This window comes from Leucoraja erinacea, chromosome 3 (assembly GCF_028641065.1).
Source record: "Leucoraja erinacea ecotype New England chromosome 3, Leri_hhj_1, whole genome shotgun sequence".
NCBI lineage: Eukaryota > Metazoa > Chordata > Chondrichthyes > Rajiformes > Rajidae > Leucoraja > Leucoraja erinaceus.
This window is the reverse complement of record NC_073379.1, coordinates 55,520,161-55,538,338: the sequence shown is the minus strand read 5'-3', so window position 1 is coordinate 55,538,338 and position 18,178 is coordinate 55,520,161. Positions and strand designations below refer to the sequence as shown.

The window sequence follows — 18,178 nt, the reverse complement described above, 5'->3', positions numbered from 1 at the left end:
TCCAGTGGTTAGGCCTCCCACAGGAGTTGCAGGTAGTCCCGTATGCTGGGCACTCCCTGCGATCATCAAATGCATGCTCTGTACCGCAGTTCCAGCAGCTTCTTTGGCTTGCTTGTTTGTTTGCATGCCTAGAAAATGTCTGCTTTGGAGCCTTTAAGGTGGAGCCAGGGCCACGTTTTGAGAGAGCGTCTATATTCACTCTGGTGCTGCTCTGAGATGAGCCAACTTGAAGGGAGAGGGAGGACATTTGTTTCCTTGTGGCTTCGAAAGCTCTGGCAGCATCTACGGCGTCTTTTAGGTTGAGGGTGTCTTTCCCTATTAGGGACTTTTGTACCTCTTGGTGGGTGCACCCCCATATTAGCTGGTCGACAATTCTGTCATCTTCATCACCAAATCTGCATTTCTTGGCCACGTTCCTTAGTCTCGACAGGAAAGTGTCGGTTGTTTCTTGTGGGTCTTGTCTTAGCCCTTGGAACTCATACCGATGGATTCTGTGGTTTGATTTGGGCTCCATATGGTTCGCAAACCTTTCAAGGACTATTCCCGGATTATTGCAGTCGGGCTCTGTTAAGCTCCAACTGTTAAAAATGTCTAGACCCTTCTCCCCGAGCCATAGTAAAATATAACTGACCTTCTCTTCATCTGTAGTTCCTTTCAGGAAGCTTTTGAATGCCAGCTGGCTCTTTTGTTTGAATTTCTTGAACGCCTCCCCCACATCATCAGCGTCCCAGTTCATCTTAGGGTGGAGGTTCATTGCTGCTGCAACAGCTGCTGTGGAGGCCGCCATCTTGTGTTGTTAGGCCGGTGCACAAAAAAAAAATCAATGTCTCTGCAGCCGCTGTTCCTAATTCCCAATAGTGATTCACAATAGCGCGGTTTTGTACTCGAAAGTCACCGCTGCCACCATGTTGTGTCTTCGTGTTTGATATCCTGATAATAAACGACACAATTCAGGTTGTTTTGGTTGCCTTATTGTACTCCTTTATTCAGCTGCTTTCTCTGTGTGGCGTTGTGATACTAAAAGTGCTTACATACCTAATCACAGTGTGTGTGTGTGTGGGGTGAGTGTGCCTGATACAAAGTAGTGCAGGAGGTTGGGACTGCTACAATGAATATGCAGCATATGTAACATCAACGGGTCAGGCAGCATCTCTGGAGAGAAGAAGGGACGGGGAATGTTTCGGGTCAGATTGAGAATCAGGGAAGAGGGAACCAAGAGGTACATAGAACAAATGAATGCAAGATGTATGCAAAAAGCAACAATGATTAAGGAAAGGTGGAGTCCACAATGGTTCATTGTTGCCTGTGTAGAAGGTAATAACAAGTGGATACAAACAGTGAAACTAATATGACGACTAGGCTAGGGAAGGATGGAGAGAGAGGTGATGCAAGGGTTACTTGAAATTAGAGAGATCAATATTCATATCACCTGAAGAAGGGTTTCGGCCCGAAACGTTGCCTATTTCCTTCGCTCCATAGATGCTGCTGCACCTGCTGAGTTCCTCCAGCACTTTTGTCTACCTTCAGTATTCATATCGCTGGGTTGTAAGACGCACTAGCGTAATATGAGGTGCTATTTCTCCAATTTACGTACATTCACTCTGACAATGGAGGATGCCCGGAACAGAAAGATCGGTTGGGAGGGGAAAATAAATTGTTTAGCAACTGGGAGATTGCGTAGGCCAAGGTGGACTGAGTGAAAGTATTCCTGAAGGTGGCAGCGCCGGGAGTTGATATTATTAAGAAGGGATGCGAACCTTCATTAGAAACGGTATTGGTACAGGAGCAGGGAAGTTATGCTCCAACTTTATAAAACGTTGGTCAGACCTCTGCTGGAGTTCAGTGTGCAGTTTTAGACACCATTTTGTAGGAAGAACGTGATAGCATTGGAAAAGCTGCAAAGGAAATGCACCAGCACCAAAGTATTTTATTGTTATATGTCCTGGAATGGAACGGCAATTTTTTAAAAACAAATATGTAAACATAGTGCTCTGTAAACTTCAGAATAAATAACAACAAAGTTCAATATATGCTGGACCAACTGGGACCCCTGTCACACGGGGTGTCTGGTCTTTCTCGAAGTAAATTTAGTAAACTTAAAAATGTGATGACTTGTGAAATATAACATCAATCTGAACGAAACTTGATACAAACCACCACGGGTTAGCGCTACCGTGTACCGTTTTGGTGTAGGTCCAGGAGCTCACACTCAATCACGCACACAAACAAGACGAGACTTTTAGTAATATACTAGACCAATTGGTACCCATTGGGTCCCTGTCATACGGGAGGCCTGATCCCCCAACACAACTCGTTCCCCCAATGCAATATTCCACCACTCACCCGTTCCCCCAAAGCAACCCGTTTCCTCAACGCAATAATCCACCACTCATCCATAGCCCACAACTGCGCAGGGGCGGCTCATTTTCTCTTATTCACCCTCCCTATTTTTCAATTAAAAAAAAAAATCCAATTGTACGTGCGGCCTGGAAATAAATTCCAATTGCACTTTCTTCCAGGACCCTGCCCGCTACAACATTGTAGCAGGCAGGGCTACAATCCCATTGTGACGTCATAGCTGCTAACTGCCAGTGCAGATGGAAGAATCGTTTCTCAAAGTGGGAGTTTATAAAGTTAAAAATGTAAATAACTTATAAAATATAACATCAATCTGAACTAAACTTTGATACACCACACCACAGGACAATGGTGAGTAAGGTGGTCCTATCATGTACTGTTTTGGCATAACTCAGGGCACGACGGACACACACACAGACATCCACACAGGCACGATGAGAGTTTTAGTAATATACTAGACCAAGGGGGACCCATTGGGTCCCGTCTACGCAACGCACAGTTGTGGTGGGGGGGTGGGGGGGGTGGCCTGCGGCATCACACACACACACACTAACCACCCTCCACACACACACTAACCACCCCACCCCCCCCACACACACGCACACTAACCACCGTCCTTGATATTAAATCAATATTATTCATTCACTCTTTTTACCCCATTCGCGCCCTATCCACTCACGCATAGCCCCCAACTCGCAAGTGCGCCTGGAGAGGAAGGGGGGTAGAGAGAGAGAGGGCAGAGAGAGAGGGGGCATAGGTAGAGATGGATGGGCAGAGACAGAGAGAGGGGGGCAGAGAAGAGGGGGAGGGTAGAGGGGGCAAAGGGAGGGGGAAAAGGGAGGGGGGGAGGGTAGAGGGGGGAAAAGGGAGGGGGAGGGAGAGAAGGGGGGAGAAGGGGAGAGGGGGGAGCGAGAGTGGAGCGGGGAGAGGGGGGGGAGGCCCGGGCTGAGCCGAGGGAGAGAAAGAGAGGGGGGGGAGGCCCAGGCCGAGCCGAGGGGGAGAGAGAGGGGTGGAGAGGCCCAAGCCAGAGCGAAGGGGGAGAGAGGGGAGGAGAGAGAGAGAGAGAGAGGGGGTAGAGAGAGGAAGGGGAGTGTGGAGGGGGGGAGGCCCGGGAGCGAGAGAGAGTGGGGGGGAGAGGGGAGGGGGAGAAACCCAAGCCAAGGCGCAAGCCGAGGTGCGAGTGGGCGAGCGAGTGTCGACCCAAGGAGTGTCGGTTGGGCCGAAGCAGTCTTCAGTTATGATTGGTGGGCGAGCGAGTGTTGACCAAAGGAGTGCATGATGGGTCAACGAAGTCTTCAACGATGGTCTTTAGTCTTCAGTCGACAGGGGCGACTTTTGAACGACGGGGGGAGCGAGGGGTGGGAGGTGACGTCAGTCCCAGCCCTTGCAGACGGCAGACAGATCCATTGTTACGTCATCAGTGAAATAAAAGAGCTGTTTTGAATTCAAAATTGGATCAGATTTGTAAACATTTTTATTAATAACTCAAGAAATAAAGCACAAAACGTTCAGGTAAGCCGATTTTTGACTCCAGGCGGTAAATCTCTACCAGAATATGAAAAAAGTCCCCGTTCGCGCGTCATTGTTTCGAGTAGATGTGATCACACACAAACAAATAAATAAATACACACACACACATATCCAAGACCAGAGTTTTATAGTTATATTAGACCAAGTGCAGACCCGATGGGTCTGGTCCCCGAACGTGCTTCAGACCCCGATGTTTGGCTTGACGCAGCGTGAGAGAGCCGGGCTGGGCACCAGCCGTTGGGAAAAATGTCGCTGGCCAGCAGGAGGCGACAAAATGAGTGAGATGGGGGGGAAGGATTTTATTCAAAAATGTGTACATAAAAATGTCCAAATGTTTTGAGGAGTGCATTAGTGAATGTAAAAGAGAATTCGCTAGCGAAATGGAAAAAAAATCACAGTTTTCGTGTGTGGTTTTGGCGGACCAAGGAATCAAAGGCCAAATCTGGCACCCACAAATGAACACACATAGACACATACAGAGTTTTAATAGTATATAGATAAGGAAGCATACCAGCCCAAGTGGGATCCATTGGGGCCAATTCCCCCAACGCAATATTGCACCACTCACCCGGGGGCGGGGTCGGAGGAAAGTTCAAAAATCTATTTTTGTAAAACTTTGGGGTCGGCTTCTGCGTTCCCCAGATGCAATGAGTGGGCTCGACGTTGGGGGCGCTGTCGGCGCCAATAAATATTTCTCAGGTTGAAAGGGGGGGGGGGGGGGGCCGCCATCAAAGGAATGTTCTGGGATGGATTTTTAGTAAACCGCCAATCAATCCTTGCCACGTGAAGATCCCCACCCCTCATCACACCGCCCCACAAAGAAAGTTCTGGAAACGAAACATCTCCCATATTCCACCCCACACATTGAAAACCCCCGTGGGGACGTCTCCCCCCTTAAGGAAAATTCTGGAATTTGTTTTTATAAAGAAAGCTCTCCCCAAGAATCTGATTAAGACAGATTTGTTGTAAATCAGATTTCGGCACAGACTAGAAGGGCCGAGATGGCCTGTGTCCGTGCTGTAATTGTTATATGTTTATATGGTTAAATCTCACTCCCTCCTTTTACCACCCATGAGGTGGAAGCTGCTGATCCCATTTGTGATGTCATTGTGGGCTGGAAGACTGTTCACGGGTAGGTCCCATCGTGATGTCATAGTTCTAAATGCCACGCTGCTGAATCTTTCTCAAACTGGATTCACATTCCCCCACCCCCCCGCAAGGAAAATTCTGGAAATTAAATCTCTCCCCTCCTCCACTCCCCCTCCGCCCCTCCAATGAACCCCCCCACGTGGGCATCTCCCCCATCTCACCAAGGAAAATTCTGGAATTTATTTTTATAAAGGAATGTTCTCCCTGTGAGATTCAAAATCACAAATACTTTTGAGACAAATTCAGGCAAAGAAGTGTTTTTATTAATTTCATATTCTGCAGAATAGGTGCCTCTTCTCTGATGTCCCCTAGAGGCACACCGAAGATGGAGATGCTTTCTATCTTTATACATTTCTTTTCATTATTATCACATCCTCATCCCTCCCCATTGAGCTTCTTCCAATCATAACATAAAGCCCTGATTCCCACGAGAACGTCCGGGAACGCCCACCCAACGTCAAAGACACCTCCCCTATCATGCATCGCATGTGCATTTAAATTAGGCATCTTGTCATAGTAGATGTGTGTACATATTCATGAAAGTTCATTAGGCATGCGTAGTTTTTAACCCCTCGCCCTTTTCAACTCTGCCTTACTTTTCTTAAAACGTCTACTGAAGTATTTCTATTGCTACTTTTTATCTAGAATTTCTCTCTGTTCTTTATATCGGTACTTTCTATTCTACTAGCAGTCTGGCTTCTGCTGACACCTTATTTCTTTCTAAGTTATATTTCAGAATTCTAGTATAAATCAACCATCTCTATTAACCCTTTTCTCACATCCCCAAGAATCTGATTAAAACAGATGTAAACAAAAATCTAACTCCCTCCTTACCCACATTGAGGTGAGAGCTGCTGATGACCCGACCCTCAGTCACACCCTTCTTCAACTCTCCCCTTTCGCACTCCCCCATTACACACAATGGTTAAATAACATTTATTTTCCTCACCTCCTCTCCTCATTGCACTGGCTGGAACATAGAAAAGATGAGTGGGAAGCAAGAGGATTGGGTAATGTTTAAAGAGCAACAGAAGATAACTAAAAAGGCAATACGGTGGCGAAAAGATGAGGTACGAAGGTAAGCTAGCCAAGAATATAAAGCAGGATAGTAAAAGCTTCTTTAGGTATGTGAAGAGGAAAAAAATAGTTAAGACCAAAGTTGGACCCTTGAAGACTGAAAAAGTTAAATCTATTATGAGGAACAAGGAAATGGCAAATGGGTTGAACAGGTACTTTGGATCAGTCTTCACTAAAGAGGACACAAACAATCTTCCTGATGTACTAGTGGCCAGAGGATCTGGGGTGGCGGAGAAACTGAAGAAAATCCACATTAGGCAGGAAATTGTGTTGGTTAGACTGATGGGACTGAAGACTGATAAATCCCCAGGGCCTGATGGTCTGCATCCCAGGGTACGTAAGGAAGTGGCTCTAGAAATTGTGGATGCATTGGTGATCATTTCCCAATGTTCTATAGATTCAGGATCAGTTCCTGTGGATTGGAGGGTAGCTAATGTTATCCCACTTTTTAAGAAAGGCGGGAGAGAGAAAACAGGGAATTGTAGACCAGTTAGCCTGATATCAATGGTGGGGAAGATGCTGGAGTCAATCATAAAAGATGAAATAGCAGCACATTTGGGTAGCAGTAACATGATCGGTCCAAGTCAGCATTGACTAATCTTCTGGAATTTTTTGGAAAATGGACAAGGGGGAACCAGTTTAGTCTAGTGTACCTAGACTTTAAGAAAGCATTTGATAAGGTCCCACATAGGAGATTAGTGGGCAAAAATTGGGGGTAGAGTGCTGACATGGATAGAAAATTGGTTGGCAGACTGGAAAGAAGGAGTAGGGATTAACAACTCCCTTACAGAATGGCGGGTAGTCACTAGTGGGGTACCGCAAGGCTTGGTGCTGGGATGGCAGCTATTTACAATATACCTCAATGATTTAGATGAAAGGATTCAAAGTAACATTAGCAAATTTGCAGATGACACAAAGCTGGGTAGCTGGGTGGCAGTGTGAACAGTGAGGAGGATGCTATGAGAATGCAGGGTGACCTGGACAGGTTGGGTGAGTGGGCAGATCCATGGCAGATGCAGTTTAATGTGGATAAATGTGAGGTTATCCACTTTGATAGCAAAAACAGGAAGGCAGATTACTATCTAAATGGTGTCAATTTGGGAAAAGGGGAAGTACAACAGGATCTGGGGCTCCTTGTTCATCAGTCAATGAAAGTAAGCATGCAGGTGCAGCAGGTAGTGAAGAAAGGCCTTTATAACATGATGAGTCGAGTATCGGAGCAAAGAGGTCCTTCTGCAGTTGTACAGGGCCCCGTGAGACCACACCTGGAGTGTTGTGTGCAGTTTTGGTCCCCTAATTTGAGGAAGGACATTCTTGCTATTGAGGGAGTGCAGCATAGGTTTACAAGGTTAATTCCCGGGATGGTGGGACTATCATATTCTGATAGAATGGAGCGGCTGGGCTTGTATACTATGGAATACTCTGGCATTTAAAAGGATGAGAGGGGATTTTATTGAAACATAAAAGATTATTAAGGGTTTGGACACGCTAGAGGCAGGAAACATGTTCCCGATGTTGGGGGAATCCAGAACCAGGGGCCACAGTTTAAGAGTAAGGGGTAAGGCATTTAGAATGGAGACGAGGAAATACTTTTTCACACAGAGAGTTGTGAGTCTGTGGAATTCTCTGCCTCAGAGGGCGGTGGAGGCTGTTCTCTGGATACTTTCAAGAGAGATCTTGATAGGGCTCTTATAGATAGGGGATATGGGGAGAAGGCAGGAACGGGGTACTGATTGTGGATGATCAGCCATGAGCACATTGAATAGCGGTGCTGGCTCGAAGGGCTGAATGGCCTACTCCTGCACCTATTGTCTATTGTCTTATCCCAACACTGTTCATTGGCAGCTGAGATCCCATTATGATGTAATTGTCGGGTGGCAGAATGTTCACGGCACCGTATGTAAATGATATCCCATTGTGATTGGAGGACTGTGAGATGCCATTGTGACGTCATAGCTGGAAACTGCCAGAAAACTCTCACACCACACACAGTTATTCTTCTCAAAGTGGGTTTTTTAAAACATTTAAATATCAATAACTTGTGAAATTTAACATCAATCTGAACGGAATTTGACAAAAAAAAGACCACGGGACAATGGTGAGTCAGGTGGTGCAAAATTTTAAGGGCTATCACGTTCCGTTTTGGCGTAGTTAAGGAACACGAGGAAGGAAAGATAGATAGATAGATAGATAGATAGATAGATAGATAGATAGATAGATAGATAGATAGATAGATAGATAGATAGATAGATAGATAGATAGATAGATAGATAGATAGATAGATAGATAGATAGATAGATAGATAGATAGATAGATGGATGGATGGATGAAAAAGCTACTTATCTTAACTACTAAACCAGGTTCGCTTCTTAATAAACAGACACCACACAAACTGTTTGGTAGACCAGTTCAAAACTTTACTTAACATCGGCCGATGGAAGGGAGGGAGAACTCCAGTCAAGTGACCAACACAGACACTTGACTGTCCTCAGCCACCTTCTCTGAACAACAGAATTACATTGCCTTAAATAGGGTTTTTTTGTTCCCTTAACACCTTCCACAGACATTAATCATGTCAGAGGTACAGGAAAAGGTTTCCACAGATTGCATCACATCAAAGGCCTTTTGTTTACATGGTACAAGATATACTGAAAACATTGGCCATTTGCGTTATCTCCAAATAGACCACCCTAGCTCTCTTCGCTGCTTCCTCTGTCATTTGGTCCCTCATAAACATAGGTCATTTGTTTACAAAGATGTGACTGGCTATTTCTCTCTTCCTTTATTGCCTCCTCCCCATAAACATTGGTCATTTGGTTTATGGCATCTCACTGTGAAGATTTAACCAGCTATCTCTATAGCTTCTCCTCTGCCTGTCACTTGGGAGACAGTGTTATCTCACACACCCCGCAACCTGAGGAAAGCCTAATTTAACCCTAAATATAAGCTGTAAGCTAGCCCAGCAACCAATTTAATATCTTCTTATATTTTTAACTAAAATTCGGCTTCATCATTCCATCCTTTTATCAAAAGAGATTCAAAAATCACAAATGCTCTTGAGACAAATTCAGACAAAGAAGTGTTTTTATTAATTTCATATTCTGCAGAATAGGTGCCTCTCCTCTGATGTCCACTGGAGGCACAAAGAAGATGGAGATGCTTTCTATCTTTATACAGTTCATTTCATTATTATCACATTCTCATCCCTCCCCATTGAGCTTCTTCCAATCATAACATAAAGCCCTGTTTCCCACGAGAACGTCTCGGAACGCCCACCTAACGTCAAAGACACCTCCCATATCATGCATCGCATGTGCATTTAAATTAGGCATCTTGTCATAGTGGGTGTGCGTACATATTCATGTAATCTCATCAAGCATGCGTAGTTGAGCGTGACTTCGTGTCCCTTTCCCCTTCGTTCTAATTTCTTTACTATCTCGTGCTGAAGTCTTTCTGCTGCTACTTTTTATCTAGAATTTCTCTCTGTTCTTATATCGTTACTTTCTAATCTACTAGCAGTCTGGTTTCTGCCTTATTTCTTTCTAAGTTATTTTTCTATCCCTAGTCTAAATCAACTATGCCTGTTAACTCTTTCCTCACAATCCATCCTTTTCTTTTTGCTACGCACCCTTGATTTATACTATCTCCTCCTTTTCTAATGCTAGCAGAAGGTTCTTCACCTCCCTATCCTCCTCTCGTAGGTCATACTGTGTTCTGAGGGCCATTATGGTGGCTGCACTGTTCTTCGTCAGGGCTGTTTCTATCAATCGCTGAGCCAATCCCCGTACGCAGGGAATGATACAACATCCGAACAAACACAGTAACCCCACCATGACTATCACTGATGTTAGGGCAGATGTAAAGATGTGCTTCCATTTCCCAAACCAGGAGTCTAGAAACCCGGTCCAGGAGGTGTCAACTCCAGAGTTCTCAGCCAATTCGATAGACAGAGAGGTGAGCCCTGCTAGGGCTCTTGACACTGACCCATCCGGAGCAGTGTTGTTGGGGATGAATGTGCAACATTGTTCGCCAAACATTACACACACCCCTCCCTTCTCAGCCAGTAGCATGTCCAAGGCCATGCGATTTTGCCAGGCCATTTGGCTGGTAGCTGTCAGTTGTTCCGCTAATCCTTCAACTGCATCTCGAGTGTAATTTATAAAGCGTTGTTGATTGTAGTATAAGTAGTTGATCCAGTCCACATTTTTATTAATTGTGGACCACCAGAAGAGTATGGACTCAAAGCCCGCAGCTATCTGATTTCTGGCTTTAAATTCATCGGGTACCCCTCTTGGCACCCCTATCGCATCTATATAGATGTGTGTGTCAAATGATCCTTTCACCTCTCTCTTTTGTCGTCTGCTTCCTTTATTGAGTTCTACAGCATGTTCTACTGCTATGGTGAAGGGCATCATCAGTTGTATGAGGGTACAGGTTCCCGTCCATGACCCTGGTAACCGGGGCCACAGGGTATTCTCCCCGCACCACCACCAGACATCGGCTCTACTGACTATCTGCTTTTTCAGCCAGGAGCTATTGAACAGTGGCCCCTGTTCCTCAGCCGTTATGTTATACGTCTGATTGCAGTTGAGCACCTCCCCCATGTCCTGTCCCTCTGGGTTATTTCTTGTATAGCACTCAAACCCCTCCTCCCCAAAAGGAATGGTAAATGGAGGAGGTCGAGGGTCTTCCCTTCGGCCCTTCGTATTGTTGTTGCTGGCCGGAAATAGGTAATGATAACTCTGGCATATCTCATTTTTTGGTAAGAGGGGATTCGTGAATAGCTGTAGTATACATGTCATAGCCCTAGGTGTTCTATCCCAATTCAGGGGAAATGGTACTGGGACCAGCTGAGGCCTAGCTCCGGCGCAGGCGTAACAATTGGTTTGTTGCATACTTCTGGCTGTGTACATCATCCAGGCAAGCCAGGTGTTGGCTCCTTTTCCCCCTGTTGGTATTCCCTTCTCATATAACTGCCTTAATCCTGTTTCTCCTGCTACTATCATTATCTTCAGCTTCTTAGACTCATTTTCCCTGGTGACATTGCTGACTACTGGTGGTGCAGGTGTTGCCCCGGGATCCCTATTCTGACTGTCATCTATCTTGAACACCTCTCCCCTATCCTCGTATATTACCATCTTCCCATCTCGCTTTACTTCTATCTCAAACTTCAGACATGCGTCCTTCCCTGTTTTATCTGCACATATCCAATACCTACCACTTTCCTGTATCTGAACACTCTGTATGCTCACATATACGCGTCCTGGCAATTTCTCGTTTGGGTTTTGATATACTCTCCACCTATCAGTTTGATAGGTGGTCCGATGCCACCCATATTTTGATGAAGTAAACACCGCGTGCCAATCTTTACAGGGATGGGTGCATACATACATTCTATAGCCGCACCACCTTTTTCCTTTACATACATTAAATGGGATGGTGGTGGACCTTCTATTTTGTGGTATTGTGATTTTTATGCATGTTACATTACTTACAAGTTGGGTAACCACCCAACACACGACCCACCAACACGAAATCTTCATTTTTCCTGCGGGTTCTTGGTAAATATTAAAGTCAATGGTTCTTCTCCTTTGCGCACTGTCCACGGGCTGATATCGTCTGGTGGGGCCTCCACAGGACCCTTAACTCGACTTGCGTGTGTCCACCCTTTCTCTTTTGTTCGTACTGCTGTCTCGGTGATTAGTAACACCAGGTAGGGTCCAGTCCACTTAGGTTGCAGCTTTTCTTCTTTCCACGTTTTTATTAATACCCAGTCTCCAGCCTTGACTGAGTGAATTGGAAAGTCCAGTGGTGGGCTCTGGGCCAGCAATCCTTTAATTTTTAGTTCTGCAAGAGATTGGGACACTGCCAGTAAATAGTTCCTCAGGAACACATCGTTCCCTTGTATTGTTGGGACTCCTTCTATCTTCCCTAAGTATGGGAGCCCGAATAACATTTCATATGGTGATATCCCTATGTCTTTTCGAGGTGCCGTTCGGATTCTCAACAGGGCTATCGGGAGGCACTTAGTCCAGGGGAGTCTCGTTTCCTCTATCAACTTGGTAATTTGGGTCTTTAAGGTGCCATTCATTCTTTCCACCTTTCCTGAGCTCTGGGGATGCCATGGTGTATGCAATTTCCATTCTATTCCCAGTGCTTCACATATCATTTCATGTGTCTTTGAGGCAAAATGGGTCCCTCTATCTGAGTCTATTGTTTCCACAATCCCATATCTGGGTATAATTTGTTCTAATAATATCTTGGCTACCGCCTGTGCGGTGGCAGTTGCCGTGGGGAATGCCTCTACCCATCTGGTGAAATGGTCCACTACCACTAACAGGTACTTCCATGTTCGTACCCGGGGCAGCTCGGTAAAATCTATCTGTATTCTTTGGAAGGGCCTAACTGCTAATGGTTGTCCTCCTCCTGGGACTGCTCTCATGATTTTCTTATTAATTCGCTGACATATCACACAGCCCCTTATGACCTGTTTGGCCATGGTAAACATCCCACAGCAAGCGTAGGTTCTGAGGAGGGTGTCACAGAGGGCTTGTGTTCCCCAATGGCTTTGTCCATGTAATCTCCCTAATAACTCCCTCATTATTTCTTTGTTCAATAGCTGCTTTCCATTTGGTGTCCACCATTTCCCATTCGAAGTACGCTGAGCCCCCATATCTTTCATGTTTTCCTGTTCTTTCTCACTAAAGATAGGTATCTTTTCCTCTGGTTCCCTTAACGGTATTAGTGACTTCATTTCTACCATCTGTTCTGTGGCTGCTCTTTTTGCAACCTCATCCACTGCCCTATTTCCTCTGGCCTCCAGGGTGTTACCCTTCTGATGCCCTGCCACATGTGCTATGGCTATTCGTTCTGGTTTTTGCAATGCTTCCAGTGTCTGTCCTATCAATTGCTCATGTGCTAGTTCTTTACCTCGAGTTGTTATCATTCCTCGCTCTTTCCAGATCTTCCCAAAGGTGTGTACTACTCCAAAAGCGTATTTTGAATCGGTATATACTGTTCCTTCCTTCCCCTCCAATAATTCCAAAGCTCTCATTAATGCATATAATTCACAAGATTGAGCTGACCAACTACCAGGCAGCCTGCCGCTTTCAATTTCCTCCATAGTTTCCCCGTTCACTATACCGTACCCACTATGTCTTTTTCCATCTATGCACCTGGAGGATCCATCTATGAACCACCGGCTGCCCTCAGCCAGAGGTTGCTCTTCTAAGTCTTCTCTACTTTTTGTCTGTAAATCTATTATTTCACTACAGCAGTGTACTGGGCCCTCTTCCTTGTCACCCTGTTTCTCTGCTGGATACAGGAATTGGGACGGGTTAAGGTTCTTATCCGTAATTATCATCAAATCGTCTTTTTCCATCAGGATGGCCTCATACTTTAAAAGTCTGGAGTCTGTTAACCATCTGTTGGATTTCTGAGTGAGTATGGTTCTTACTGTGTGTGGTGTAGAAACAACCAGAGTGCCTCCAAAGGTTAATTTCCTACTCTCTTCCACCAATATTGCGGTAGCTGCTACCGCTTGTATGCATCCCGGCCATCCCCTGCAGACTGGATCTAATATTTTTGAGAGGAAGGCCACTGGCTGTCGATTTCCCCCTCTTTTCTGGGTGAGTACCCCTAGTGCCACCCCCTTGTCTGAATTTACAAACAGGTGGAAAGGTTGTTCTACTGAGGGCAGAGCCAACACGGGAGCAGTAATCAAACTGTTCTTTAATTTCCCAAATTTCACCTCCTGTTCTGGAGTCCACTGAACTTTGTCTTTTTCTTCTCCCAATTTATCATACAGGAATTTTACTTGTCTGGAGTAATCATCTATCCACAGTCGACAGTATCCTATCAATCCCAGGAATTTTCGGATCTCTTTCTTATTCTTTGGTAGTGGTACTCTCGTGATCCCAGCTATCCTTTCGGGGTTTATTCGTCTCTTTCCTCCACTTATCAAATGTCCCAGATATTTTACCTCTTGTTTCACAAATTGAAGCTTGTTACGGGACACTCTTAACCCCTTCCTTCCCAAGAAGTTTAACAGGCTTATTGTGGCATCCCTCACTTCCATTTCTCTTGCTCCTGACAAAAGGAGGTCATCCACATACTGTAATAGTTGCGTTTCCCCGTGACCTGGGAAATCCTCCAATACCTGCTCTAAAATTTGGCCGAATAAATACATACACCTTGTCTTCAGGTTTAAAGGGTCCTTCCTCCTGGTCCATCTCCGACAGCTTTTACTTTACCTGTTCATAAATAGACTTGTATATCATTATTAACTGTTTCATATACTTTTTAAATTCTATCTGTAACTGTTCCAAACTCGGTCCCTTGCAGGAACTTCTCCATTGTGTCACCTGCTGGTTAGTTTGCATGCAACATTTCTTCAGTGCCAATGGCAGAGCATTACACAAATCTTATTTATTTTACCTTCAATGTTCCATTTATTCTTTTCATCAAATGAAAACAATCCGTTGTCAAAGCTGATTTCTGTGGGTTTACCAAACCTCTTAATTACCTTATTCAGCATAAACGACACTACAGTGCTCATACCTAAATCGATTCAGACTTACCCTGGACATCTCTTCCAGATGCTGTTTCAGCTGCTTTGTCTGCATTTTAATTTAACTTCTTTGACATGTACTTTTTCCATTTCACCATACAATTTCAAAATTTCCAATCTAGTCTGAACTATATCCTGCCTTTCCCAAGGTCATCATCTGCTGTCTTATATTCTGAAGTATTTCTCTCTCTTCACTTGTGGAACAAACCAACAAATTGTCCACATCAGCAAATACTTTCTAAGGGTATACCATATAACCATATATCGAACCTGCCTCCACCACCTTCACTGGAAGCTCATTCCACACAGCTACCACTCTCTGAGTAAAGCTGTCTGGCTCTCTCTCTCTGTGTCTGGCTCTCTCTCTCTCTATCTCTGTGTCTGGCTCTCTCTCTCTCTCTGTATCTCTGTGTCTGGCTCTCTCTCTCTCTGGCTGTATCTCTGTGTCTGGCTCTCTCTCTCTCTCTCTGTATCTCTGTGTCTGGCTCTCTCTCTCTCTCTCTATCTCTGTGTTTCGGTGTCTGTATCTCTCTCTCTCTCTCTGTTTCTCAACTTGAATGTCTACCATAAAACAACAAACCATAAAAGCTGGTCATGTTTCATCAATTAACTTATTTCCAATTATTTCAATCCATATTCACCATTATTTTAAATGTCCAATTCCTAGCACTAGTAACAATTTTCCAAATTAACTTTACTGACAAGAAATCTAAAAGAACATCAAGAAACGATTAAAAGAAAATCAAAAGCTGATTTTTACAACTTCCCTTTTTCAGGTTACGAGGATACAAAGAGTTAATTTTACAGCTTGTTCGCAATCCAATTTGAACTACAGTGGAAATACTCGCTCCCGCCACTGTGTTCAATTTTACAACTTGCTCATTCCAACCTTTCATCTTACAACCATTCGTTCCAAACCGGTTTTTACATACAAATCACATTCGTTCCGTTCTTACTTCAAATAGATTATTCATTTTATATTTTCTCCCTGTCCTGCACTCTTGTCCCCGGCCTTTGCCGTCTTCTTATCTGCTACTTTCGGGAGTAACTCCCTCATCATCCTGTCTCTCTCTGTTCCTTATTTGCTGTTTTTCTACTGCCTGCAACATAATCTTTACTACTTGTTTTTCACTTCTGTGAAAAGGAATTGATCTAACTGTTCTTGTCAGACCTAAAGGATCTTCAAGGAGGCTATTTAACAAACCCCCTTCCCCCTCAGGGTCCTCTCCTAGGTACCTCCCTCGGGGGTCTAATTTCAACCGAACTTATCTTCCCCTTCTGCCCTTTGACTCCCCGTCCTGTTGGCCGGGTGATCTTCGTCCACCCCGGCCCCTGTCTTCTCTTTCCTTTGGGTATTTTGGCCCCCTCCGGCTCTGCATTTGTCCCAACGGACTATACCTTATCATTGTTGGCTTCTCCAACCCCTGGGTATTTCCTGCCCTCCAGGGTCCAGCATTTGCCCCAACGGACTATTGGGCAGAATGCGGGGATTTGGCCCACAGCCTTTTCCCCTCCCTTTTTCTTAACACCGTGTTTAATTACCTTATTTATCATAATCATATTCTTAATACCATGTTCATCATATTCTCAATACAGTGTTCATCATACCTGCCTTGCCCGTACAAGGTCTTAATTTCTACAGAACTTCTTATCTTCCCCTCCCTTCTGGTTACCTTACAGCCCCCTGAATCCTTCAGGGCGTCAACCACAAGGTCTTTCCACAATCGCCCAGGAAGTACTTTATTAGTCATTGTTCCTACCTGGGTTCTGTGCACAGAAATTGCTCGATTGATTTTTCACGATTTCCAACTACTCCCACTTCTTTGCCGAGTCTCTGTGTGGTCCGGATACTACTGCTTAAACAGCTGATGGCAAGCAAGGAGTCTGAGACTGCTGAACTCAGCAGGGTGCACCTTCCCTTCGTCCGTCTACTCCCGTCAGCTGTCTAGAGTATTGGATCCCGGACGAGCCCCCAAGTTGTGAGATTCAAAAATCACAAATGCTCTTGAGACAAATTCAGACAAAGAAGTGTTTTTATTAATTTCATATTCTGCAGAATAGGTGCCTCTCCTCTGATGTCCACTGGAGGCACAAAGAAGATGGAGATGCTTTCTATCTTTATACAGTTCATTTCATTATTATCACATTCTCATCCCTCCCCATTGAGCTTCTTCCAATCATAACATAAAGCCCTGTTTCCCACGAGAACGTCTCGGAACGCCCACCTAACGTCAAAGACACCTCCCATATCATGCATCGCATGTGCATTTAAATTAGGCATCTTGTCATAGTGGGTGTGCGTACATATTCATGTAATCTCATCAAGCATGCGTAGTTGAGCGTGACTTCGTGTCCCTTTCCCCTTCGTTCTAATTTCTTTACTATCTCGTGCTGAAGTCTTTCTGCTGCTACTTTTTATCTAGAATTTCTCTCTGTTCTTATATCGTTACTTTCTAATCTACTAGCAGTCTGGTTTCTGCCTTATTTCTTTCTAAGTTATTTTTCTATCCCTAGTCTAAATCAACTATGCCTGTTAACGGGTATCTTTGCTGCGCTTGTCATGTTTGACTTCAATCTTGTTTAAAAGGAGGTGTGTACCATCCTTTAAATGTGGGTTAGTCTGCAAGTTTGCCATTCTGAAGAAAGTTCAGTCCATGTGGGCTGGGCCACCCCAGAATAAAGGAAGCATCAATAGCCCATTGTCCTTATTTCCACAAACTGTTCACAGTCAATCAAATGTATCCAGCGACGATGATCTTTCATCTTTACAGCAGTTCATGTTGTTAGCAACACTTGGTTGTTTCTTTCAACAGTCTCAATTTCTTCTTGTCCCAGCACCCCCATCGTATAGCCTTTATGGCTCCCAGCAAAGCTCCTCCAACCTGGGAATGTAGATCTGGCAAGACATGGGTTAATTGCCGACCATACATAATTAGTTAATTGCCCAGGGCCTGTAAGTGGCTTCCCCCCACTCTCCAGGGGCAATAAAAAGTTGTAAATCTTGTTCACCAGCTGAGTTTCTCCAGCACTTTTGTCTACCTTTGATCCTGCATGTTCCTTCCTAACACTTCCTTCGCTGTGAATTTATTCTTTAATCCGATTATATCCGAAGAGGCTCTCCCCACCTAAATATTCAATTCTCCAAATATGTTCTCTTCCCCAATTTACTTTATCTTCTCACCTTTCATCCCTCATTGTGAGTTCCCTCAAACCCCCTTTTTGTAAGTCATAAGACAATTTTTCATCTACCTTCATTTCTCTCACACAGCACATGCTTCAACATCTTTTTGTTTGCTTCAAAACAGTAATCTTGCTTCATTTGCATTTTAAAAGACAACCTCTGTTATCATATCAAAACAATCTTTTCCAAAAGAACTCATTCAGAATCAGTAATCAATAATACATTTACTTTTCTCTGTAATTTTGACATTTCCATTCTCATTTAACACTTTAATCGGGATGAGTCTTTTTTACTTGGTTCAAAAGATTTATAAT

At 44.4% G+C, this 18,178-nt stretch overlaps 1 protein-coding gene across 1 annotated transcript; it reads right to left on the bottom strand.

The window, feature by feature from the left end:
* Positions 1 to 11,644: 11,644 nt before the first annotated feature.
* LOC129695622 (protein NYNRIN-like) lies at positions 11,645 to 15,027 on the bottom strand. The gene has a single exon (XM_055632743.1). It carries the CDS (start codon positions 14,300 to 14,302, stop codon positions 11,654 to 11,656), a length of 2,649 nt encoding a protein of 882 aa, XP_055488718.1. The 5' UTR covers positions 14,303 to 15,027; the 3' UTR covers positions 11,645 to 11,653.
* Between the last annotated feature and the right edge of the window lie 3,151 nt (positions 15,028 to 18,178).